Here is a 26858-nt window from a genome sequence, read left to right as displayed (position 1 = left end):
TAGCGTCGTGAAGTCATGCGCTGCGCACAGCACTTTGATGTCAGAACCTCCACTGCGCTCCGGAAAGAGGGAGGGTAAGTACTGTCAGTTACTATAGTAACAGAGGCCCGTGTCGTTTATTACATAGCCCCCTGTAACAATAGTAACTTTTCATTGATGTGATGTGGTGCGGGGGCCGCCAACCCCCCTGGCTTCGGGGCCTGTTCGCAATTGCGACCGCTGCAAATCCTATGGTTACGCCACTAGTATTCATTTGTATGTGCGGCCTGAGGACGCACATACAAGTTAATGTGGCTGTCGCTTTCACCGGAGCCCCCTCCAGTGCTAGCGATGCCACTGATCACCTCCTGTCCCTGTATGGCTGCAGAGGACACCTAGGTGGAGGGCTAGTATGAACTTTTCATACTTACTCTATTGTCACAAAAAAGGGGGTATTTTTCCAGATAAGGAGTGAAGATGAGCAGCAGCCCATCTAATCACCCCTCTGCGGCCTAATTAAATCCAGACTTTTACCAGTGTGTGGATTGTAGCGTCAAATCGCACCAAACAGTTGCACCACATACAAAAATCAATAAAGTTTATACATTTTACATTATCCCTTTCCTGTCTGTATCTTTATCATAAATTTCACTGACCGCTTCTTTAGCGATACACGTTACATTCGACGGTCATAGTGATAACGATCATCACTAGAGGTACTGTATGTCTAATACATTTATGATGGATGGAAAAGAGTTATATCAGTCAGAAAATATATTTTTATCTATATAAACGATCGATTCCAAGCAGTACCACAAAAAAAAAATTAAAAAAAATATATTATATAATATATATATATATTATATATATTATATATATATATATATATATATATATATATTTCAGGAAATAGCGATTGTAATGTGTAAACACAGCCTAAGGCCGGATTCACACGAGCGTGTACGTTTTGCGCGCCCAAAAGGTCCGTGTGTCATCAGCATATGGTGCGTGGCTGCGTGATTTTCGCGCAGCCAGCATCATTATGACACTGTTTATATGTTTGTAAACAGAAAAGCACGTGGTGCTTTTCTGTATTCATTCATTCATTTTACTACTGTTGCGCGAATTATGCGCGGAACCCGGAAGTGCTTCCGTGTGCCGAGCACGATTTGCACGCACCCAATGACTTCAATGGGTGAGTGCTGCGCGAAGCACGGCCAAATATAGGACATGTCATGCGTTTCACGCAGCGCACATACGCTGCGTGAAATTCACTGACAGTCTGAACGGCCCCATTCATTAACATAGACCTGTGCGACGCGCGTGAAAATCACGCGCGTAGCACGGACGTATTATACGTTCTTCTGAATAAGCCCTAACCCAAATCAGTTTGCCCCCTATTATGCGAAAATAACTAGTAGTGAGAAGTAATGCGCTATGTTTCTGTGACTCCAGCATTAGGGTGATATAGGCTACGTAATAGAAGCTGCAGCAGCAGCGTGTCGGTGTCTCTCTCTCACTCTGCTCCCTCCTCCCCATAGACTTCTGTGGGCAGCTGTAACATTATCTTTATCTCGTTTTAAGGAGATGTATTTAGCAGTAAATTCAGAGTTAGGGTATGTTCACACGGCCTATTTTCGGCCGTTTTTCGGGCCGTAAATGGCCGAAAAATCGAAAGCAGAACGCCTCCAAACATCTGCCCATTGATTTCAAATGGGAAAAACAGCATTCTGCTCTGATAGGGCAGTTTTTTTTACGCGGCCGTTCTGAAAAACGGCCACATAAAAAAACGTGCATGTCATAAAAAAACGGGCACATAAAAAAACGTGCTTCTTGGGACGTTTTTGGAGCGGTTTTTCAGACTATTGAAAACAGCTCCAAAAAGGCTGCGAAAAACGCGAGTGGCTTAAAAAACATCTGAAAATCAGGAGCGGTTTTCCCTTGAAAACAGCTCCGTATTTTCAGACGTTTTTGAGTTGGTGTGTGAACATACCCTAAGGCTACATATGCACATGTTGCGGAATTTGGTGAAGAAAATTCCCAATCGATACCGCAGGTAAAATCTGCACCTAATAGGGTGTTTTTTTTAAGTGTGTTTTTTTACCTTTTGATGGGGAAATTAGTGCGTTTTTCTACTGCAGATTTGTGGGTGTTTTATTATTTTTTTTAAACTAGTCAGATACAATTCAGAAGTGGAAACTCATGATAAATGGTCATGCTACAGATTTTAAAATATGCACCAAAAATCAATTTACGTGCAGGAAAAAATCTGCAACGTGTAGATGAGATTTCCTGAAATCTCATTTACTTTGCTGGTACTTTATTACGCTGCAGATTTGCTGCATGAAAATACGCACGTAAAATGCATGGTGTGCATTTGGCCTAAGTAAACAGAAGAGGGGGGAATTTTTCTGTAATAAGATAGATTACAAAAAGTTTCTTATATTCGCTTGTACTATTGATTTATGTAGTTTGTTAAAAATTTACCATTTAAAAGAATATACATATAATCTTAAAGGACTTGTTCTAACATCAAATAAGAGAACAAATGTATCATAGACTTGCCTTTCCACCGTGTAAAACATGGTACCAGACAGATGTCCCTCCAAAATCAATATGAAAGTCTGTGAAACAGCCCTTGACGCTCATCAAACAATACCTGTAAAATATGTACCGTTAAAGCTAAAGTAGGTTTTCTTTGTTTTTTGCCTTTTACATTTTTAACACCAAACAGAAACAATATGAAATCACATGAAGTGGATTAAAATGGCTGTATTCTATATAGGCTATTCTTGTAAGAAAGTTTTACATCTGACACTTGACTGCATTGAAGTTTGTAAAGACAATAATATAAGTACGCGTTTACAGCAAAGTGAGAATCTGCTTTTAACATGACAGTCTAAATCTACATGAAAAGTGGAGTTATTCCAATGGACATTAAAAAAAAAAAAAGAAGAAGAAATCAGAATGAGGCTCATCTTTATACATCCATTTAAAATCCACTCCTGGCTTTGGCAAAAAAAAAAAGTAAATAAATTGAAAAAAATAAGCTGTACCAAACTATCGTTGCAAATACTTTAGGCCTCACTAAGTGCACAAGCTGTATGTGTACCGCAGGGTAATCATCCCTAAAAGCATTACTTCTGCGGGAGAACAACCCTGCAATGTGGCAGCACGTCTGCATGAGCCCTTAAGGTTTTTGAATTTAACTCCTGTTTTTCTCCTCCAGAAGCGCAATCCTCGGCCATATATGGACAGTGACGCCCGGGGCTCTGGCTGGAGATCCCGCTCCTAGACAGAGCCCCAATGGCACGGTTTACGAAGAGGGGTGATACAATACACATAGTCACTGTGGTAGTATGGCACTATTTACAGGGACATTGCGGCACTATCTACATGGGAACTGCAGTGTTTTCAGGGGGGGCGGGGGTTGGACAAAAGAACCCTGGCAAACTACATCTGTTTTTTAACGGCCATGAAAAACAAAATGGCAAACGGTTGACAAAAAGCCATGACTGACTGGAAATGGATGAAAATTTGGAGACACACTGATGCAAAACAGCCATGAAAAACGTGTGAATGTAGCCTAAATTATCTGTGCAACGTTATTTAATAAAAATTCTGTGTACAACAAACTAAATTACAACCATCTACAGAAGGGGAAGGCAACCTGTTTTGTATGGCGTGCCGATAAAAAAAAAAAAAAAATAATAAAAATCAACGATGAAGTACTCAGTGTGCCACGCAAACATTAAGGGCTATGTACAACTTTGAATAATAAAAAAAAAAAAAGAAGAAAAAACAGCACACTGCGAACACCAATGCCACTAAATATAAATAAATATGCATTACGGCTAAATCTACTTCCACTTACAATAGGGAGGTTCTTAGCGCACACTTTTTGATCAAATTGCGTGAGTCACCTGCCACAACAAGGCAACCTCTATGAGGTGGGAACCTACGCTGCACATACACCCAGAACTGGGACGAAGCCTGCATATTCTTGGGGATGGTAGGGATTAGCAGTAATGCATATTTATTTATATTTAGTGGCATTAGTGTTCGCAGAGTGCGGTCACCATTTTCTTGTGTGCTGTATAAATGTGCAGTCACAGGAGTTCTTGCACACATACATACATACATACACACACACACACACACACACACACACACACACATACTTTTTATTTTTATTTTTTTTAAAGGTGTACATAGCCTTTAAAGTCATATGACACAAACTGTTACCACGTATGTGACTAAAAATAAATACGTTAATTAAAATTACATTTCAGTGTGACCCTTGTCCCTGACTTTCTTTGCAAAAATTATCCATCTGTTATGCATATGAGGCTACTGAACACTAACTGGTGGGGCACATAGGAGACTGTTACTGAACATGAGACCGCGGAAACTAAACACTAGCTGTGGGGAGAGCGGTGAATACGGAACACCAGAGAGTGCACATAGGGGAGAAAACTGGCAACATTTGTTACTTTTTTTTTTTTTTAATACAGGAGCGGTTACTGAACTCTTTCCTTGTGGCGCCGATCACCAGGAGAGAGTGGCGCATCATTATGCGCTTGGCAATGCTGAACACTTGGAGAGCGCAGTATTGCATTGCTCCCACCTGGTAATCGGCGCCGGCAAGCACGTGATGCAGTAACGCTCTCCCTCCCGGTGTTCAGCCTCGCCAATCAAACAGCGCCAGACACAGAGGGAAGTATGCCAACAAACCATGCTCCACGTGCCAGCTGTGGCACCAGTGCCACAGGTTGCTGACCCCTAATCTACACGTAAAGTGGTTAACTGCTCAAAAGCAATATAAAATTTGACAGTCATAGGGGACTAACTCAGAGTTCAGCCGCGACGGATTCTGCTCTGGATCTCAACCCTGTGCATAGCAAAGAATGAAATCCGCATCAAAACTCCACGTCATAATAGGCATGATGTGAATTTGAAAATGTGCATCATGCCCTCCAATCCGCAGCAGAAAAACCTGTAACGTGTAAATGAGGCTTTATAAATCAGTTATGTCTGAATACACCCTTAGGGCTTAGTCACAAGAACGTTGAATACGGCATTGTGACAGCTGTTAAAACAACGGCCGTCACACGGACGCATGTATTACAATGGAGTCATTCACACGGCCGTTGTAATCTTTTCCATTGAAAAATAGAACATGTCCTATTTTCTTCTGTTTTCACGGATCCCCCTATAGACTCAAGTCTATGGGGATCCATGAAAACTGGTCCCACACGGGTGAAACTCGGACGTGAAAAACTGCAGTTTTTCACGTCAGTTTCTCTATGTTCGTGTGAATACGCCCTTAAACTGGACCTATTCCTAAATTGGTTAAGGTCCTGGCAAAGTCCCCGACCACTCAGTGTTTTATGACCTATTCTATAGATTGTGGTGAGAAAACCCTGTTCAACCCTTTTGTAGCCAGAACAAATTTTAACATGTCAAATTAATATTTATACAAATATATTTTCTTAAAGTAAACACCTAGAACAATGTCACAATTAGGGATGTCACGATACCAGAATTTGGACTTCGATACGAATACTTCGTGTAGCATTGCGATACTCTACACCAAAACGATACTTTTGCCAATAATAATAATAATAATAATAATAAAAAATGTTCTTCCGTTTTCTGATGTGAGGAGCGTGGTGTGATGAATTTTGAACCTCCACGTGCCTCACATAATGGACAACATTGGGTTAATGTGTGAGGTACATGATGGGGTTAATTACTATTAATATGAGGCACATGGAGGTTCAAAATTCACAATACCTCGTGCCTCACATTAATAAGTGAAAGAAAGCAGTTGTGTATTTTAGAATAGCGTAAACATGAATTACGCTATAAAATGTGTTATTACGGTCGCAGCGATACCGAGTGTATATTTTATCTATCGAGGCTTATTTTAATTTTTTTGTAGTGTGTGTGTGTTTTTTTATTTAAACATTATTTTTTTTTTACTTTTTCTTTTTAAACTTTAACGTACTGGCATATATCCATATTACAGTACATTAGCCTGTGTACTGATAGTACACAGACAGTTGTTAGGACATACCTAAGTATGCCCTAACAGGAAATCTGGTCAGACAGACTTGGGGTCCTTCAATGGAACCCGGGCTGTCTGCCCATATATGGTATGGCTCACTATCACGTCACAGGAATTCCCTGTGACGCGATCCAAAGGGGCATCCCTCCTTCTCATTTACCACTGAATGCTGCAGTCAGCTTTGATCGCAGCATTCAGGGGAATAGCGGCGGAAATTAGAGGTTTTTCTAATCTCCGCCATTCTAGAGCGGGGCTGCGGCTGTATAATACAGCCATTGCCCCGCTCCTGACAACAAGTGCGCGCGCGGTCAGCACGAGGTGATGCGGCCGGCGCTGCACTAATGAGCGGCGCTTCATGCACGGAGGACAGAACATGGGGGTGTTTTGCAGTGCGTCCGCCATGTTCTGTCTTCAGTGCCGGCAATTAGTACAGTGCTGGCCGCATCGCATAATCCTGACGGTGCGCACTTTTCAGTACTCAGGAGCGGGGCAATGGCGGCATTACACTGCCGCAGCCCCGCTCTCATACATTCATGTGTTCCTATACTTAGCTGTGCGGCCGCACAGCTTAGTATCAAAATACATGAAATAACGGTATCGAACAGTTTGGGGATGCACAGTATCGAAGTTTCGATGCATCGTGCATCCCTAGTCACAATGCCACCACACTTTATACACACAGGCACCATCATGCAATTTTGTGTCAAAATTTTATTTTTCATCAAAAATGCACAAAAGATTTGATACTTGTGGCTAAACACGTGACAAGCAAAAAAATAAATAGACGAACCACACATCCTAAAAATGTTCAAGATGTTCACAGAACATATATACCAGGCCTATGTCTACAAAGCTTCAGACCATCAAAAGGATTTAAGAAACAAAAAATTGGTTTGAAATAGGAACTGCACTTTCATCAATCATAGAGACATATCTGGAATGAAACAAAAGGTGAAGTGCTGAGCTGAGCGCTTTGCTCCTTAGTCTGATCAGCGCTCATCGTCAGCTGGAAGACGGCTCACATAGAACATCTACGCAAGAAGTCTTCAGCTTCACATAGAAACAAAGGTGCAGAAGTGTTCTACAACAGTGGGGGTCTCAGCAGCCGGACCCCCACTGATTCAAACTTTTGGTATGTCTCTATGTCATATCAAAAGTTTGATTAAAGTGCAGTTACTCCTTAAGCTGGAAATTTAAGTAACAATCTATAAAATACAGGTATCATACACACCTAAAACAGGCGAGTGCACCACCCAAACCCTATATATTTCCTCAAAGCCGACAATCTCAAGATTGCAGTTGTCTTTACGTACTATTGGCAGCCATGACCACATTCACGTAACTGTGCCAAATCACAATTTTATTTTTTTTTTAAATTGCAATAAAAAAAAAACCCAAAAAAAAAACCACACATTTGTCCCTAAACTCTTACATAAAAGCAGAGGTTTACACACAAAAACAAATGTACAAATAGATCAAGGTGTGCAAAGTTCACATAAATCACATGCGTCTACAACAAAAGCTTGCGCTCTCAAAAGCACTAAAACAGAGGCCATTATCCACATGTTAAAAATACATGCTGCACACGGCAAAATGCTACAAATATCTACATTTTTTAAGAGTGAACAGAATACAGTGTATAAAATGCATCTTTTGAGACTCCTACTGCAGGGTCATCACTCCTATCATCAATGTCGCTTCTTATACAACACTATTTGCACAGTGGCCCATGGATATCTAGTGCTCTTTATACGTAGATCAGCAACTGTAAATAGAACGACCAGTCAACATTGAGACGTTTCATAACTAGGTACCTAGTGGCTACACATTCAAAATCATACAGGAGTAAATTCACATTTTCCAGAAATGTCACAATGGCGGCTTCTCTATATAGCCTCCACAAGTGAATATTCCCATGTGAAGTACTGCATTTCTCTATAAAAAAAAAAAAAAAAAAAAAAAAAAAAAAAAAAGAGACTGTATGGAGATTCAAGTACTTGTACAGACATGCCAGATACTAGATACTTAAAGCGTACCTAACCTTTCAGGTGACTGTTCAAAATAAGCGGTCACGTGTTTGTACAAAAGGAACAAGACAATTTCTGGCCATTATATGACTTGTATTCTGCATCAGTTGTACCTTCTGCAGACTCTAATTCTCCAATTTTCCCGAGATAGGGGGCGGAGCCTAAATTTGCTATCACGTCCTCCATGCATTGCACACAGTAGAGAACGTCATGCTCCCCAATCTCTTTATAGCACACCCTAAGAAGCAGCAGCAGTATGAAGGACAACATATAGAAGTAATGAGCAATGTAGCTGTGAATCTAGCACTGATGAGATATTTACTAGAAGCTGCTGCAGAGTCTCTGGCTGTGTCCCTCTGCCATTCTCTCTCACTCTGCTCCCTCCTCCCCTCTCCACAGACATCTATAGACATATAACCTGATCCCTCAGTGAACTGAAAATCGGTCTCGGATTTTAGCAGTGAATTGAGAGTGAATGATGGCAGGGGAAAAAAGTGACTGATAAGTGGAGAGAGGCGCATTTTTCTCTAATGAGATTGTGAACGCAATCATGGGCCAAAATATATTAGACTGAAATTTGTAATGGGTATGTCAACCAATACCCGCCCCCCAGTGATTTATCCAGTTGCCAAATCATAGGTGATCGATATATATATCTCCGAGAGAAAAGATGACACAAGAGACCATGCTTGTATGCTCAAAATCCTTCTCTGCGGTTTATTGCCAAACTCAATTACAATAATACCATTAAGAAGGGGTGTAGGCTTTGATTTCAGACAATCATCTACCATATAATAATGACTGATTCAGCCAATGGGTGGCCTGACCCTTGTTACATGGGGAAGACACACATTTCAGATACACAAGTTAATGTGTCTCTACTTCTTATCTCACTAGAGAATGGAGACTGCAGATAAGATGGCCCAACATTAGATCATTTAAACAAAAGTCCTTCTTCAAGGCTAACCCCCTCCCTTATGGTAAACAATGTAATTGTCCATTCTACCAAGGATGATTGATCTGCTCCTTACAAGAATAATAAAAGCATTCAATTCAAGAACAAAACATAGAATTGCTTCAAGACAGCTTCTGACTTAGATTAATATATTACTTTTTAATCTCAAAATGGCTCCTTCAGGCCAAAAGATGGATTCCAACTATCCAAAATGTACACCTACCATACAAGATGGAGTCCATGCAAAATGTCATATTTTAAACATTCTAATCACTTTCACAAGATATATCACAACATTTTATATATTTGCTTGTTCTAATGATTTATGCCAAGTTTGCAGAAAGGTTAGTGACCATTTAATAATACTGGCCAGGATACGAAACTAGATGAAACCACGCCACTCTTGTTCATGGGCGGAGTCTGGTATTGCAACTCTACCCCATTCAAGTAAACAATGCAAAACCACACACAGGCCAGGGACAAAAGTGGAGCCATTTCGGAAAAAAAAAAAAGTTCTACCTATCCCAGATAACCCCCTCCTCCAAGAAACGTGTGTATAATGTGACTGCAAGTCAAAGGCCTGTATTGTGTGAGAGCAGCGAGTTTTCACTACGTGGCTATAGTAGATAAAAAATAGTTATCGGAATAATAAAATCAGTCACAAACCAAACTGTTCTTAACTTACGGATTCTGTTAAAAGCTGTACGGATGTATTCACCCGAGCAAGTAGTGTGCACTGTGCAGCACAATGAAAAACCCTACAGCGGTATTGCTATGGGTTTTTGGAGGTGTGGTTTCAACAGTTGAAAAACATTTTTCACTTGTACATGATAGATCTACCTTAGGGCCTGTTCACATCAGTGTTAGCCTTCTGTTAGACTCTCCATTCATCTATTCCGTCAGATGAACGGAAAGCATAGTTTCCATTTGCAGTACCATTGATTTCAATGGTATACTTTCAGTGTCAGCTTGCCTCCGTTACGCTAGGTTTCAGGTTTTTTTTCCACTGAAACAATAGCGCAGCACACTACGCTATTGTTTCCATGAAAGAAAAAAAACGGAAACCTAGCGGACCGGAGGCAAACAAACAAAAAAAATACTATTGAAATCCATGGTATTGCAAATGGAAATACTATCCGTTCATCTGACGGAACAGATGAATGGAAAGCCGAATGGAAGGCCAACGCTGATGTGAACAGGCCCTTAAGTGGGGCTTAAACCCAGCTTGCTGTTCAGAGGTACATGGAATCCCTACTACAGCATCTGATCGAGCATGCCACAATATTTTTTTCTTAGATATTTTTTTTTCTGTATGTCTGGCTTTTCAGGAAGTCAGACATATGGAGGTAAAGTAAAGCAAAGCAGAGCCCTATATGTATTGCAGAGCCGTAATACACTTATGTGCATGAAACAACTTTAGTACATCTTGTGCCTATCTGAGGTGTTACAACTCCACTGAACAAAACAGTGCACTATAAAACTGCAAGTAAATCACAGGACATCATAAAATTACCGCATCTGCCTATTCAATGCTATAATTAATGGTATAACAGCGTTCCAGACAAAATGAACAAGTCACATATGGTTATTTTTGTATGCCACGGAGCAAATACTTACATAAAATCGGACACATTGAAAAAAGAAAATTTTTATAAAATCTATAGAATCCCAATGCACATAATACTTGAGATGGACTTAGCAAAGAATTATTACATTTTAACAGTGGAAAATCACTTATTGTGTGATCGGAAAAGAAAACTCACTTCTAAAGATCGAATGTTTCCAAACAAATAAGGCAGTAATAAATTCTTTATTTTTCACGCAAAGCTAGAAAGATCTATTGTTTCATTCATCACTTTAATTATCTAGAAACCAAGAACAGCGGACTACTTATACCCAGTCACCACACGCAAACCACAAATTTAACACCGTAAGGATTAGCCCTCCCGAGTCTCCATTACCTCTCCGCAGCAGAAAGAACGATTGGTCACATATATCCTGGCAAGCATTCACTTAGCTGTGGCTTCACCCCCCTCCTCCCCAAACACACTGATCCAAAGGTTGTCAGCAAAATGCAGACAGTGTGCATGGTCCCTGGAAACAAGAGGATGGGGCAAATCAGAGACACTTCCAGTACATCAGTACTGGCTGCCTAGCAACAACATTCAGAACGGAGGTTGATGAAATGATACGCAATGCTGTCAGAAAGACCATATTAGAAGAATCTAGCCTCATCCTTCAGAGACCTTACTTGCCACTAATAAGAACAATGATAATATTATTAGGTTTTTGTTCTGGTGTGTCAAGTTTAAAGAAACATATAGAGGGCCTTGCAAAAGTATTTACTCCCACCCCTCTTGGTGTTTTTCCTGTTTTGTTGAATTACAACCTAGAAATAAAATGGATTTTAAATTTGATTTTATGTAATGGACCTGACAAAACATTTCAAATGTTTACAGTGGAATAAAAAAATGGCTGTTTTAAAAAAAAAAAAAAGAAACTGAGAAGTCGCGAGTGTATATGTTCTCATCCCCGTTGCTATGTAACTCCTAAATAAGATCTGGTCAAACCAATTACCTTCAGAAGTCACATAATTAGTGAAATAAGGTCCCCCTGTGTACAATCAAAGTGTCACATGACCTGTCACATGATGTCAGTATAAATACACCTGTTCTGAAAGGCCCCGTGTCTGCAACACCACTAATCTACATGAAGACCAAGGAGATCTCCAACAGGTCAGAGACAAAGTCTAGATCAAAGTTGGGTATAATAAAATGTAAAAAAAAAAAATTACAGAGCACCATTAAATCCATTATAACAAAATGTAAGGAATATGACTACAAACCTGACAAGACAAGGTCACCCACCAAAACTCACAAACCGGGCAAGGAGGGCATTACCAGAGATTCAACAAAGACACCAATGATAACACTGATGGAGCTCCAAAGATCCACAGCGGAGATGGAGGGATCTGTCTATAGGACAACTATAAGCCACAGAGTGGGGCTTTATGGAAGAGTGGCCCGGAAAAAAAAAAAGTAATTGCTTAAAGAAAAACATAAGAAAACACATTTAGAATTCCCCAAACCGCATGTGGCAGACTCCTCAAACACATGGAAGGTTAAAGGGGACCAAAACTTGCTTTGCGTTTATATTTTGTGAAAAGAAGTCACTTACTAATATACTTTCATTTTTAATTCTGCACTGAATCGATCAATTCAAACCTGGTGAATTGGTGCCAGAGCTCCTGTAGTTTTCCTAATGTTGATGATGCGCAAGCTAGCGCTCAGCCCGGGACTCCAGCTGCTGATGTCACTGTTCACATATGGACAGTGACATCAGGAGTTTCCCATCCTCGGCAGTGCTCTGGCGGGGATTCCCTCCTGGCTCATATATGGACAGGGACATCAGGGGCTCTTCCATGAGCGGAATCCCCTGCCAGAGTCGGCAATGCTCTGTTTGGGGATTCCACTCCTAGATAGAGCCCCAATGGCGTAATCTACAGGGGGCAGTGTGGCGCTATCTACAGAGGGCAGTGTGGCACTATCTACAGAGGGCAGTGTGGCACTATCTACAGAGGGCAGTGTGGTACTATCTACAAAAGAAAATCATTTTTTAAAACAAACTGTGAAAAACGAATGCAAAACGGGTCACAATCGTCCGTCAAAAAAATAAATGCAAAACGGCTGTCAAAAATATACCAAGACAGAAGTTTTTTACTCCCTGAAGTTAGGGCTAGTGTTTGGCGTCTTTGCAGGTTCACAAGGCTACTTTGAAGATCTGAGGTGAGGTGAATGGACAGCAGCCGCCTTCTGGGCCCTCCCTCTCGGCGCCAGCCTCAGCGCTGCACGGAATATGACACACGATATTAAAATGAGTGTGTCAGACTTCAGTGTAGCGCCGAGGCCGGACATGCCAGGATCACGTCAGAAGTTTTGTGAAATGACAAGTACACAACATGCATCTAATCTATCATGTATCCAGTCACAAACTATGCACCACTGATCAAATTGGCACATTTTCAGACCCTAGATAACCTTTTTGGTGGACCATTGTGGTAAAAACTCATGTTAAAAACGGATGGTAAAAACGGATGACAACTGATGGTTTTGTAGTAAAAAACTGAAAAAGCCTGATGACAACTGATACATTTTTGCACCAGTTTTTTAATCAGTTGTAATTACTTGGGAGACAAAAAAAAAACCAGATGCAACTGATTTATGTGAACGCACCCCAATTGATGTCCCTGTCAATTTTACTTTTTGCTCATCATGGGAAACGCTATAGGTGGCGCAAACCCAGCACAACACCCCAAGAACACCATTCCCACAGGGAAGTATAGTAATGGTACAATCCTGCTGTTGGGATGCTTTTCATCAGCAGGGACTGGGAAAATTGGTCAGGATTGAAGAAAAGATGCATGGCAGTAAATACAGGGCAATTCTTAAGGAAAACACGTTAACCGGATTTTTAATTTGACGATGTAATGCAACAAAACGGAAAAAACACAGACTGAAAGGACTGCCAATTGTGATACAGGACCTCCAGAGTACGAGAATAAACTAGTCTAGAACAATGTTTTACAAATTTCAACCAAGCAACTCCAAAGGCCACACAGTCACCATCCTGAACAAACTACTCATCTGACAGCATTCTACATGGTGTTCTGTCTATTATTTATTGATCTTATTACCTTCATTCTTGTTTGCAGAGGCTCGGTACCATGCCATGTTAAAGAGAACCATTCACCTCCCATACATGTGCAGCATGTAATGGGCAGGGCTGCACAAACCCTGGGGCACTTACATTTTTTTTCTATCACCCTCCGTTATTTAGATATTGGTGCCATTATATTTGGCGCACGATATTTAAATAACCCCCTGAACAGTCAACGGGGCGTGTACTGGCAAGGGGGCGTGTTACTATGGCTATGACACTGTCCAATCAGATATGGACAGTGCCACAGCAAGAGCGAGGGGAGAGAGTGTGCGATTGCAGTCTTTTCACCCAAACTGGCAAGGGGGCGTGTCACTGCTACAGACCGTATGAGAGCTGGGGAGAGGAGAGCGCGCGCTCATCTCTTCAGCTCTTGCGAGAGAGATCAGTCTTGTACTTTGTCTGCCGAGCTGGCAAGGGGGCGTGCCACTGCTACGGACAGTGTAAGCGTTCCCCAGCTCTTGCTGCCCTCACTGTGCGTTTTGTTAAAGTGAAGTCTCTGAGAACTTACATAAAGAGCCCAGAGAACGGTGTCACAGAGGAGTCCGGAGTATTTATAAGCTGCTGCTAGCTCCACCCACTTTCTGCTACCGCCGCCCATTACACGGATTGATAGATTTCTCACTGTGCATAGTGATAGGGAGACATCTGTTAATCAGCGGAGTGAGAGGGGCTAGCAGCAACTTCATGTAAGTTCCCTTTAGCAATGGCTTCACATTAGCCAATCACAGGCTAAGTTGAAGAGTCATCCCAGGAGGTCGGCCTGGAGGAAGAAACACAGACTCCTGGGTAAGTATAAGGCTATGTTCACACTGAGTTTTTTGCAGGCGGAATTTCTGCCTCAAAATTCAGTTTGGAAGTTTGAGGCAGATTTTCCTCTCCCTGCACGCCGATTTTCGCAGTGTTTTTCGCCCGCGGCCATTGAGCGCCGTGGGCATAAAATGCCACGAAATATGCTTTCTCTGCCTCCCATTGAAGTCAATGGGAGGTCAGAGGAGTAAACGACCGAAAATAGGGCATGTCGCTTCATTTTCCCGTGAGCCGGTTTTACCACTCGCGGGAAAACTACGCCTCCGCCTCCCATTGAAATCAATGGGAGGCGATTTAAAGGTCGCTTTTGACAAAAAATGTTGGCGCGGTTTCCACGTCAAAAGACTGTGTGTACCCAGCCTAAGGTTTATTTTTTTTGTGTTGCGGGTTTTACCTCCCCATTGAATTAAACAGTGAAAACCGGCAACAAATAAGCAGCGATTACGCAAATACAATTGACATGCTGCGGTATAAAACTCTGCACCGCAGGTCAATTTCTGAGCATTTTTTCCGCAACGCGAGAATGAGGAATGAGGTTTGTTTTATCTCATCCACTTTGCTGGTACTGTATTGCCTGCGGATTTATCGCAACATGTGAACTGACCCTAAATGTTATGTGTGGGGTGGGGAGATTCTGTTTAACCCCTTCCCGCCGGATCACGTACAGTAACGTCAAGAAAACTGGTGTCTTACCGCATTTTCACGTTACTGTACATCATGGAGATGAAGCTGGCTCAGGAGCTGAGCCAGCGACATTACCGCCGGGTGACAGCTGTATGTTACAGCTGGCACCCTGAGGTATCGGGCAGGACAGGAGCTAGCCTCCGATCCGACCGATTAACCCCTCACATGCTGCGTTCAACAGAGATCGCAGCACGTGAGGAGTTTATAGCCACCGGCACCCCAGCAACGTGATAGCTGGGTTGCCGGTGGCTGCAAAGGCGATCGGAGGGCTAATGCTTACCTCCCGATCAGCCTGTAACGGAATCCTCCTATGCCCCGTCGTCGGCGGGGCCCAGGAGGCTTCCGGTACCATCGGCAAGATGGCGCCGCCTCAGCTTCCGGCTCAGAAGCTGAGCCGGCGTCATCAGCAGTGGGTGTCCGCTGTATGTTACAGCGGATACCCCGATCTATCGCTGCATTAACCCCTTCGATGCAGCGATCCATTGTGTTACTATGGCAACAGGAGCCCTAACAATGGACTCCTGTCTGCCATTACGTAAGCTGATTAGGCCCCGCCCAGAGGCGGAGCCTGATCGGCTTGCTGTCAGTGAACAACTGACAGTTCCAATACATTGCACTACATAGGTAGTGCAATGTATTAGAACATCAAACAAACAGTTGGACATTCAAGTCCTCTAGTGGGACTAAAGAAAAGTGTAAAAAAAAGTGTAAAAAAAGTAAAAATAAAAGTTGTAAAACATACAATAAAAGTTTCAAATAATAACACAAAACACAATTGCCCTTTTTCCCTTATCAAGTCATTTATTATAGAAAAAAATAATAAAGCCATACATATTTGATATTGCTGCGACCGTAACGACCTGAACTATAAAAATATTATGTTATTTATCCAGCGCAGTGAACGGCGTAAAAAAAAAACAACTCAAAAACACTGCCATAATTACTGTTTTTTTGGTCACGGTCTTCCAAAAATTGAAATTAGTGATCAAAAAGTCGCATGTATCCAAAAATGGTACCTATAAAATCTATACCTCGTCTCGCAAAAAACAAGCCCTCACACAGCTCCATCGACGAAAAAATTTAAAAGTTATGGCTCTCACAACTTGGCGACAGAAAAAATACATTCTCTTTCCAAAAGTTATTTTATTGTGCAAAAAGTTATAAAAAAGTTCTATAAATTTGGTATCGCCGGAATCGTACTGACCCGCAGAATAAAGGCAACATGTAGTTTATAACGTACGGTGAACGCTGTATATAAAAAAAAAAGTGGCACAAGCTGGGCACGACATATTTGACACTGAATTGGCATATCTAGGGAAAAATTTTAATTTGTACCTTCTACAGCGCAATCATTTATGGAAAAGACGTGGGGTGAAAATGCTCAATACACCTCTTAATAAATGCCTTGAGGGGTGCAGTTTCCAAAATGGGGTCACTTCTCAGGGGTTTCTTTTATTATTGCACATCAAAGCCTCTGCAATTGTGAACCAATACTTTATATGACGCCAAATTAGGCCTCAATTTTACACGGTACTCTTTCACTCCTGAGCCCTGTCGAATGTCCAGGCAAAAGATTAGGGCCACACGTAGGGTGATTCTAAAACAAGGAAACACTGCATAATAATTGAGAGCTGTCTTGTTATGGTGGAACAAGCTGGGCACCACATATTGGCGTATCTAAGGAAAAATTCCCATTTTCATTCTTCCACATCGTGTGCACACGAATTTCTGCAAAACACCTGTGGGGTTAACATGCTCACTACACCCCTAGGTGAATACCTTGAGGGTGTGGTTTCCAAAATGGGGTCACTTCTGGGGGGGGATCCACTGTTTTGGTCCCACAGGGGCTTTGCAAATGCAACATAGCGACCAGAAACCAAATGCAGCAAAATCTGTACACCAAAAGCAAATGGCGCTCCTTCCCTTCTGAGCCCTGCCGCGTGCCCAAACAGCATTTTATGACCACGTGTGCGGTATTGCCGTACTCCAGAGAAGTTGCTTTACAAATGTTGGGGTTCTTTTTTTCCTTTATTTGTTGAGAAAATTAAAAATTTGGAGCTAAAGCTACGTCTTATTGAAGAAAAAGGATTTTTTTTATTTTCACTGCCCAATTCTAATAAAATCTATGAAACACCTGTGGGGGCAAAATGCTCACTACACCCCTAGATGGATTCCTCAAGGGGTGTAGTTTTCTCAATGGAGTCACTTTTCTGGCGTTTTCACTGTTTTGGTCCCTCAGGGGCTTTGCAAATGCGACATGGCCTCCGCAAACCATTCCTGCTAAATTTGAGCTCCAAAAGCCAAATAGCACTCTTTCCCTTCTAAGCTCCGCCGTGTGTCCAAACATCCGTTTATAACCACATGTGGGGTATTGTTTTACTCGGGAGAAATTGCTTTACAAATGTTGTGGTGCTTTTTCTCCTTTAGTCCTCGTGGAAATTAGAAAAAATTAGCTAAACCTACATTATCTTTGAAAGAATGACGATTTTCATTTTCTCGGCCTACTTCCAATAATTTCTGCAAAAAACCTGCGGGGTCAAAATGCTCACTATACCCCTAGATAATTTCCTCAAGGGGTGTAGTTTCCCAAATGGGGTCACTTTTGGTGGATTTCCACTGTTTTGGCACCGAAAGAGCCCTTGAAACCTGACATGGTGCCTAAAATATTTTCTAATAAAAAGGAGGCCCAAAATCCACAAGGTGCTCCTTTGCTTCCGAGGCCGGTGCTTCAGTCCATTACCGCACTAGGGCCACATGTGGGATATTTCTAAAAACTGCAGAATCTGGGCAATTAATATTGAGTTGCGTTTCTCTGGTAAAAACTTCTGTGTTACAAAAAAAATAGATTAAAAATGAATTTCTGCAAAAAAAAATGAAATTTGAAAATTTCACCTCTACGTTGCCTTAATTCCTGTGAAACGTTTAAAGGGTTAAGAAACTTTCTAAATGCTGTTTCGAATACTTTGAGGGGTGAAGTTTTTAAAATGGGGTGACTTTTTGGGGGTTTCTAATATATAAGGCCCTAAAAGCCGCTTCACAACTGAACTGGCCCCTGTAAAAATAGCCTTTTGAAATTTTCTTGAAAATGTGAGAAATTGCTGCTAAAGTTCTAAGCCTTGTGACGTCATAGAAAAATAAGAGGACGTTCAAAAAACGATGCCAATCTAAAGTAGACATATGGGGGATGTTAATTAGCAACAATTTTGAGTGGTATAACTGCCTGTCTTACAAGCAGATACATTTAGAAAAATGCAAATTTTTGCAATTTTTCACAAAATTTTGGGTGTTTTTCACTGGTAAATATTGAATTTATCGACCACATTTTTCCACCATCATAAAGTCCAATGTGTCACGAGAAAACAATCTCAGAATCGCTTTGATAGGTAAAAGCATTCCGGAGTTATTACCACATAAAGGGAAATATGTCAGATTTGAAAAAATGGGTCTGGTCCTGAAGGCCAAAATGAGCTTGGTCCTGAAGGGGTTAAACTCTATGTACACATTTGAAAACGGTTTTGTTTTTTTTTAAATAAAAGGGTCTCTCGGTGTGTTTGGTGCAACTTCGTAATTAAATTTTTTCAAAATCAATTTTTACTTTTTTAAATACGGTTGCTTTGTATCCTGTATACAGAGCAGCTGCATCGTGCACTGAGACCTGAATCAGTAAGATCAGCAGGACTGACAGGTTCAGTGACAGAGGTCGCATCAAGATGTTATCGATCACATCTTTGTACATAACTTAGATGTGATGGGTAAGGCCGGGTTCCCACGTAGCGTAAACGCTGCAGAATAACCGTAACGGAATTTTGTGCAGAAATTCCGCAGCATTTACAGTAGCAGCAAAGTGGATGAGATTTTGTAAATCTCATGCCCACGCTGCAGAAAAAAAACCCACAGAATAAACGTTAAGGACTTGACCTGCAGTGCAGAATTAATTTTCGGAGCATGTCAATGCTGCGTTTTTGTTGATTTTCTGTTGCAATTTACCCCATTGAATTCAATGGGGATGGAAAACCCGCAACAGAAAGCCCAGCGTTGCGACGTTTGTGGCGTAATCTCAGAGCGCTAGTAGATGATCTGCCCGGGTACTCTAGCCCTGGGAAAGTTCCACTCCCAGAGCGATGGATCCCACTATATGCCATACAGTGGGATACGTTTTGGCAAAATTGAACAAAATCCAGGGCATTAACCGGTCACTGCCTGCTCCATGGTTTCGTTCACTGTAAGGGACATCAGTACCAAAATCGGTTAACGCGTATAATGTACAAACATGAGCGCCACACTTTACGTTGTTCACCCCCGGTAATGGAGGAGGGCCCAGAAATTATTGATGGTGGCCCTGGACGCAGTGGACCAGACCATCCCACAACTGGGCAGTTTGTGAACTTAGCGACTGCGGTGTCCAGTTCCTCCTACCAGGCTCATGCGTCGTCCAGGAGTGGATCAGTCCGGTCACCTGACCTGAGTCAGTAACGGGAGGTCAGGTGACTGGACTGGTCCACTCCTGTCACAGCACGCCCCGACCTCACTCACCGCCGCCGTGTCATTCCCTCCTTGACTCCGTCCGCGCCCCTACTGAAAGTAAGGTCCAAGTGACAAAGGTTTTGGGTTTTTTCCCCCCCCATCAAGGACATTTATGATATATCCACAGGATATGTCATAAATGTCCGATAGACGCGCGTTCCACCTCTGGGACCCGCACCTATCTCTAGAACACGGCCCCTAAACACTGTTCAACCTCTCGGTGTTGTGCTGAAGCGTGTGATTTCCGGCCATAAAGAAGGAAACAGCGCAGCTCACCGTAAGTCCCATAGATCTGAATAGCAGTTACGGAAACAGCGTAACTTGCATTCTGAGCGGATTCCGTAACTGCCATTCACTACTATGGGAGTTACGGAAACAGCGCAGCTCAACGAGCCACGCGGTTTTCTTCTTCATGGTCAGAAATCAGCAGGAACATAAAGTAGAACGGGGTTTAGAGGGGCCCCGTTCTAGAGATAGATGCGGGTCCCAGAGGTGGGACCTGCATCTATCTGACATTTGACATATCCTGTGGAAATGTCATCAGTGTCCCTGATGGGAAAACCCCTTTAAGTAGGTCGGAACAACTTAGGGCCCATTCACACGAGCGCGAATATCGCCCATGTGCTGCGCATGGAAATCACGCACAGCACACGAACCCACTGAATTCAATGGGGCCAATCACACATGCAGGAGTTTTCACACAGAGCGAGTACGCTGCGCGAAACTTACTGCATGTCCTATATTGATGGGTTTTCATACACATGCACGCCCATTGAATTAAATGGGTGCGTGAAAACCACGCACCGCACACATCCGTGTGTGGTGCGTGATTTGCGCATCAATTTGAAGAAATATATGAAAAAAAAATAGATGTGCTTTGCGAGTGCATAAAATACGCATGTCACATGCAAAGCACACTGATGCATAACGCAATACACACAGACCAGATTTACGCTAGTTTTTAACGCGCTCGCTCTTGTTAATGTAGCCTTTCGGTTGTGAGCAGTTCTTTTCAAAACTTAACAAAGAGTCGACTGAGCTCCAGACTGACCAACGCAGTAGCATCATCATCAATAGCGGCTAAGGCCTCATTCACACGGCAGGGTTTCCCGGCCGGGTGCCGGCCGTTCATAAATCGGCCGGCACCCGGCTGCATTAGGAATAATAGACCCCTAATGGGGCTAGTCACACGACCGATTTTTTGACGGCCGGGAAATCCGGCCGTCAAAAAATAGGACATGCTCTATCTTCGCCCGGGTACCCGGCCGCCCGGCTCCCATAGAAGTCTATGGGGCCGGGTATTACACGGCCATCACCGGAATGTGTTCCGAGTGATGGCCGGGTTTCCCGGCGCTTGCGCTCTATCTCCTCCTCCTCACAGCGCAGAGTGCATGTGAGGAGGAGGAGTTGATGCCATTCTGACGAATGGCATCGCTGTACACTGTGTGGCAGGGCCGGGGTGTACAGCAGGTGGAAGGGAGCGGTGCGCTGGCTCCCGTCCCCTGCTGGTTTTCCTGGCCCGGCGACACATTCGATGGCGCCGCTAGTAGCAGCAGCAGCTGCTGCTGCGGCTGCTACTACTGCAGCGACGCCACTATAGCAGAGCGGGGAGGTATCTCCCCGCTCTGCTATGTGCTAGCCGCACTTTAGCTCCTTGAAGGAGCGGAATCCCCGTGTTTTGGGGGATTCCGCTCCTGGACAGAGCGCTTGATGTCTCTGTCCATATCTGGGCAGTGACATCAGGGGAAACTCCTGAAGCGGAATCCCCAAACACATGGGGATTCCCCTTCAGGAGTTGCCGCTGATGTCACTGTCCGGATCTGCCCGGCCCGGCACGGATGCAAAACTTTATGCAAACCGGCCGGGCAGAATGGCCGATTTTACCGGCCGGCACTCGGGCTCGGGGCGACCCGTTCGTGTGAATCCCGCCTAACATCACACGTCTCACCAAAGAGAAGCAGTTCAGCAATCACATTAGGGGTGAGTTAATTAAATGTTTGACCAAATATAGCAGGCTAATTTTTAAGTTGCTAATTTGTATGGCCCGCAAATGATGTTCTAAATATCCAAATGGCCCTCAGCAGAAAAAAGGCTCCCCACCCCTGATGTAAATGTACATGTCTGGCCACCAGTTTTAACTATCATTCTTAATGACCCCTATATGTTCAAGGACCCTTCTCCATTTTCTAGTAGTTTTCCCTATATAATCTGAGGGGCAACTACATGTGATTTTGTAGATCACATTAACTGCAAATAGATGTACAGTTAAAAATCTGAGTCTCATAGGAAATGCATAGAGAGACTGACCTCCAGTCCACACATAAGAGCCTGCATAATTTGGAGACTGCAAGTGCAGTCAGGTGGGACAACAGTAGGAACAGAACAGAGTCTGAATTTCTGACATAAGCATACACAGTGGAATAAAGCAACCGCATATGTCCCAATGATAAAAAAAAAAACAGTATACTGCGCGATATACATATCTTTTTTGCGGACTGCCTCGGTATAGGAATTTACAGCAGACTAGGTTTTCCTATACAGTTAATAAAAAAAATATACCAATAAAACGGCTAACGTATGCAAAAAGGTCAATCTTTTAGCTGTCGGGTACGTTCTGTATGTTCCTGGTGCATATACCTAACGTAGTATCTCTTGCATCTGCGCACTTCTGGCTGGTAAGCGCAGGGGATGGCGTGTACTGCACGTCTGTCGCGGATACTAAGAGCACTGTGGCGATGAATCTTGCTCTCATACATTACGGTGTCTACCATATCAAATAAATATTGGCCATAGGAAATGAACAGTAAAAATCTTTTCAGGCATCTAATTATTGGTTTTATGGTGTGGTGCGTTCTATAGTCTGAAAAATTCATAAAATATATATATATACACATACACACACACACACACACACACACACATACACATACACGTCTGTTGATAGACTATACTAAATGTTGCCAATTAGTAACAGTATATAGATACTGCTGCACAGATTCGACGTACTGTACCAAATAGCTTCTATTATTACAAAGTAAACAACTTTGGACGTATATAGTGTATTCATAATAATATACTTTTTAAAAAAAGGTTTTAAAACGTTATTCACGATATATCACGCTCATTATAGTGATGATAAATTGGCCAACCCTAGTCCCAAATCTGCAGTTCCAAGAATCTCCATTAACATTTATATGCAGATATGTAAAGGACTAATGACTACGAGCTTTACTTATATTAGCTGCTAAATTTACAGCTCGTCTCACAAAGGCAACCCTTTTGTAAAGTGAAGCTGGCCTGGCAGTAAGCGAATAGTCACCGGGATGGCCGAGAACCCTCAGTGATCAACGGTTATTGCAAAGGAAGCTGCAGCAACTGTGCCAAAGAAAGGCCGTATTAAAAGGGTCAGCCATTTATTTGATAAGGAAATACATGGGTGAACTGGGTGAGGTCTTCTTCCTATGAAGTCCATATGCCCTAAAGGCTCATGAGACAACCCCTTTAACTTTTAACTTAAAGTCCCAAAAAAAAAAAAAAGAATTCCACAGGTCTTTGCTAGGAATACTAGGTAAAGTAGTTTAGCTTTTTTTGATTACTTCGGTTTCAGTTTATCATGACTCAAAATTACTGACGGCGCCTGAAAGCTGCCATGGACAAAAGGAAAGACAAAAAACCTGTACCTCAACTATACATGATCCATTGGCAATTGTGGTATATTTGTATTTCCATAATCAATAGCATTCTATCCCTGGATACTATACAATGAAACTACCACAAAACCAAAAGGACAAAGCATATCTATCCACGAATAAAAAGAACATTAAAAACTTACTTTTTCACTTTGGGATATTTCATCTCGGAGATCACATTTGTTGCATCCTTTTGCTTTTCTTTTAAATGCTGAGGCCACATATTATCCACCCAATCTACGGCATCCACCTACATAAAATCAAATACATTAAATAAATGTACAGTTATTGACAACTTGTAAAAGTGCCTGTCACAAGACCTAAGCACTTGACTCTTGAAGGGCATTTATAGATGCCCTTGATTTATCTAGTAGGGGCTAAGAGGTCCAACTACACAGCTCCCAGAACCAGAGTCTGGGGGTCTGCATGCTGTGCTGATATTTTAGTAAATATTTGTATTCTTCATGAAACAACGCTTTTTTTTTTTTAACAATAAACATGTTCTTTTTCTTATAACATACATAAATCTCATACATTTCCATGAGGAATAACAGACAAATTGCACATTCTGCAGTTCATGGAAATGTATGAATTAACTGGGCATTACCCTTCTGAGACCGGTCAGCATTGATTAGATCGTGTCGGACTGTGTAGTTACAAGGAGAATGGTAGCACCCAGTTGTCAATTTATTCATACATTTTCAAGAGGAATAACAGAGTAAGGACACAAAACAGAATACTTAAAAAAAATAAAAATCTTGCGCCTATTTTCTATGTATACAAGTATTTACTCAAATGGACCTGCCAGAAGAGGCAAAAGGCTATGTACACCTATGTAAGATTATATATATATATATATATATATATATATATATATATATAAAAAATTTAATGAATGAATGTTTTTTATTGATTATATCTTTCTATTAATGTATTTGGTGTTTAAAGAGGCTCTGTCACCAGATTTTGCAACCCCTATCTCCTATTGCAGCAGATAGGCGCTGCAATGTAGATTACAGTAACGTTTTTATTTTAAAAAAACGAGCATTTCTGGCCAAGTTATGACCATTTTTGTAGTTATGCAAATGAGGCTTGCAAAAGTCCAAGTGGGTGTGTTTAAAAGTAAAAGTCCAAGTGGGCGTGTATTATGTGCGTACATCGGGGCGTGTTTACTACTTTTACTAGCTGGGCGTTGTGTATAGAAGTATCATCCACTTCTCTTCAGAACGCCCAGCTTCTGGCAGTGCAGATCTGTGACGTCACTCACAGGTCCTGCATCGTGACGGCCACATCGGCACCAGAGGCTACAGTTGATTCTGCAGCAGCATCAGCGTTTGCAGGTAAGTCGATCTTACCTGCAAACGCTGATGCTGCTGCAGAATCAACTGTAGCCTCTGCTGCCGATGTGGCCGTCACGATGCAGGACCTGTGAGTGACGTCACAGATCTGCACTGCCAGAAGCTGGGCGTTCTGAAGAGAAGAGGATGTTACTTCTCTTCACAGCGCCCAGCTAGTAAAAGTATTAAAAACGCCCCGATGTACGCACCTAATACACGCCCACTTGGACTTTTACTTTTAAACACACCCACTTGGACTTTTGCAAGCCTCATTAGCATAATTACAAAAATGGTCATAACTTGGCCAAAAATGCTCGTTTTTTAAAAATAAAAACGTTACTGTAATCTACATTGCAGCGCCTATCTGCTGCAATAGCAGATAGGGGTTGCAAAATCTGGTGACAGAGCCTCTTTAACCGACTTTCAAACACACATTTAAAAAATGTTTTTCACTTTTTAAGATACAGCTTATATGTATTCTGTATACATAGAAGCTGTATCGTACGGTCTCTGTATCTTGAGGACTATATAGTGTTAGTTATGTAGTTTTCATATTTCCAGAATTACTTCTGATAATCCTTCAAAACACTCACCATCAAATTGCTTATCAATGTACAAGCATTAATATTTATACGGACATCGAAAGTGTGAGTCCTAATGATATACAAGCCATTCAGCCTGACAAAAAAGTTAAGGCCCCATAATCAAAATCTAAAGTGCTAGTCTAAACCCTGCTTTTCTTCTACTGCTGTGGGCTGATGTTCCAGGTGTTAGAATAAAAACATGAACTCACACAAAAGTAGTGGAAAAGCACAACTCAATTATTTTATGCCCAAGAACGACTTTTTTTTTTTTTTTTTTTTACAGTAAAAAAGATATTTAGTAGTAATAAAATGATCATTTTCTAGTAAAGTTTCTTTATTAAAAAAAATTTAATAAAAATACAGTCATAAAAACATATAAGGCAATTTAGATGAGATGAATACAAATCTGAAAGAAATTCCATAAAAATATAATTTAAATGTTAAAAAAATAAATAAAAATCTGCATGTGAAATGAAACGTTTAAAATATAGATTTGTAGTGGTCGTTTTATACTGCGGTGACGGACAACTCTTAAGTCCACCCAAAACCTAGACATGTAGATTAATTAGTAAATTAGAAGTTAGATGAATAGGTCTGTTTTGCCGATTCTCTGGTTCATAGAATAGTGGAAGATTACGATTGACCTATTCTCTTAAATTCACCAAAAATATCCTGAACACGGTCAATTGATTTGTCAATGCATCCTGAAAACAATGGTTCAGCTCTACTCTATTTTTTTTTTTACTGTTAAAAATATTAGCAGGGATATTTTCTATTTTGTTGCAGCTACCATTTAGGTTTAAATAGCTGGATACACAGCCGTATTAGTTGCCAGAAGTTATATATAAAGCTAAATTATTTAAAATGGAAAATGTAAAGAGGTAACAAACTGACATTAGTTTTCATCAGGGAGATACACTACCGTTCAAAAGTTTGGGGTCATCCAGACAATTTTGTGTTTTCCATGAAAACTCACACTTATATTTATCAAATGAGTTGCAAAATGACTAGAAAATATAGTCAAGACATTGACAAGGTTAGAAATAATTATTTTTATTTGAAATAATAATTTTCTCCTTCAAACTTTGCTTTCTAGCTGTTAATTTGCTGAGGTAAATCGGGAGAAATTTCACCCCATGCTTCCAGAAGCCCCTCCCACAAGTTGGATTGGCTTGATGGGCACTTCTTGCGTACCATACGGTCAAGCTGCTCCCACAACAGCTCTATGGGGTTGAGATCTGGTGACTGCGCTGGCCACTCCATTATAGATAGAATACCAGCTGCCTGCTTCTTCCCTAAATAGTTCTTGCATAATTTGGAGGTGTGCTTTGGGTCATTGTCCTGTTGTAGGATGAAATTGGCTCCAATCAAGTGCTGTCCACAGGGTATGGCATGGCGTTGCAAAATGGAGTGATAGCCTTCCTTATTCAAAATCCCTTTTACCTTGTACAAATCTCCCACTTTACCAGCACCAAAGCAACCC

General features: G+C 41.7%; 1 protein-coding gene across 8 annotated transcripts in view; it reads right to left on the bottom strand.

Annotated features, from left to right (window-relative positions):
* The window catches only part of KDM2B (lysine demethylase 2B), a 183168-nt gene that overhangs the window by 113660 nt on the left and 42650 nt on the right, over positions 1 to 26858 (bottom strand). For 7 of the 8 annotated variants that reach the window (XM_075834347.1, XM_075834369.1, XM_075834353.1 and 4 more), the window contains 2 exons: positions 23598 to 23704; positions 2545 to 2638 (listed from right to left, as the gene is read on the bottom strand). In XM_075834347.1, the coding sequence (XP_075690462.1) occupies positions 2545 to 2638; positions 23598 to 23704 (201 nt within the window). Of the gene's footprint in view, positions 1 to 2544; positions 2639 to 10992; positions 11075 to 23597; positions 23705 to 26858 lie in introns of those variants that run through there. The other variant, XM_075834392.1, reaches the window with a different exon arrangement.

This window comes from Rhinoderma darwinii, chromosome 1, assembly GCF_050947455.1.
Source record: "Rhinoderma darwinii isolate aRhiDar2 chromosome 1, aRhiDar2.hap1, whole genome shotgun sequence".
Classification (NCBI taxonomy): Eukaryota; Metazoa; Chordata; class Amphibia; order Anura; family Rhinodermatidae; genus Rhinoderma; species Rhinoderma darwinii.
This window is presented reverse-complemented; position numbering and strand designations above follow the sequence as displayed.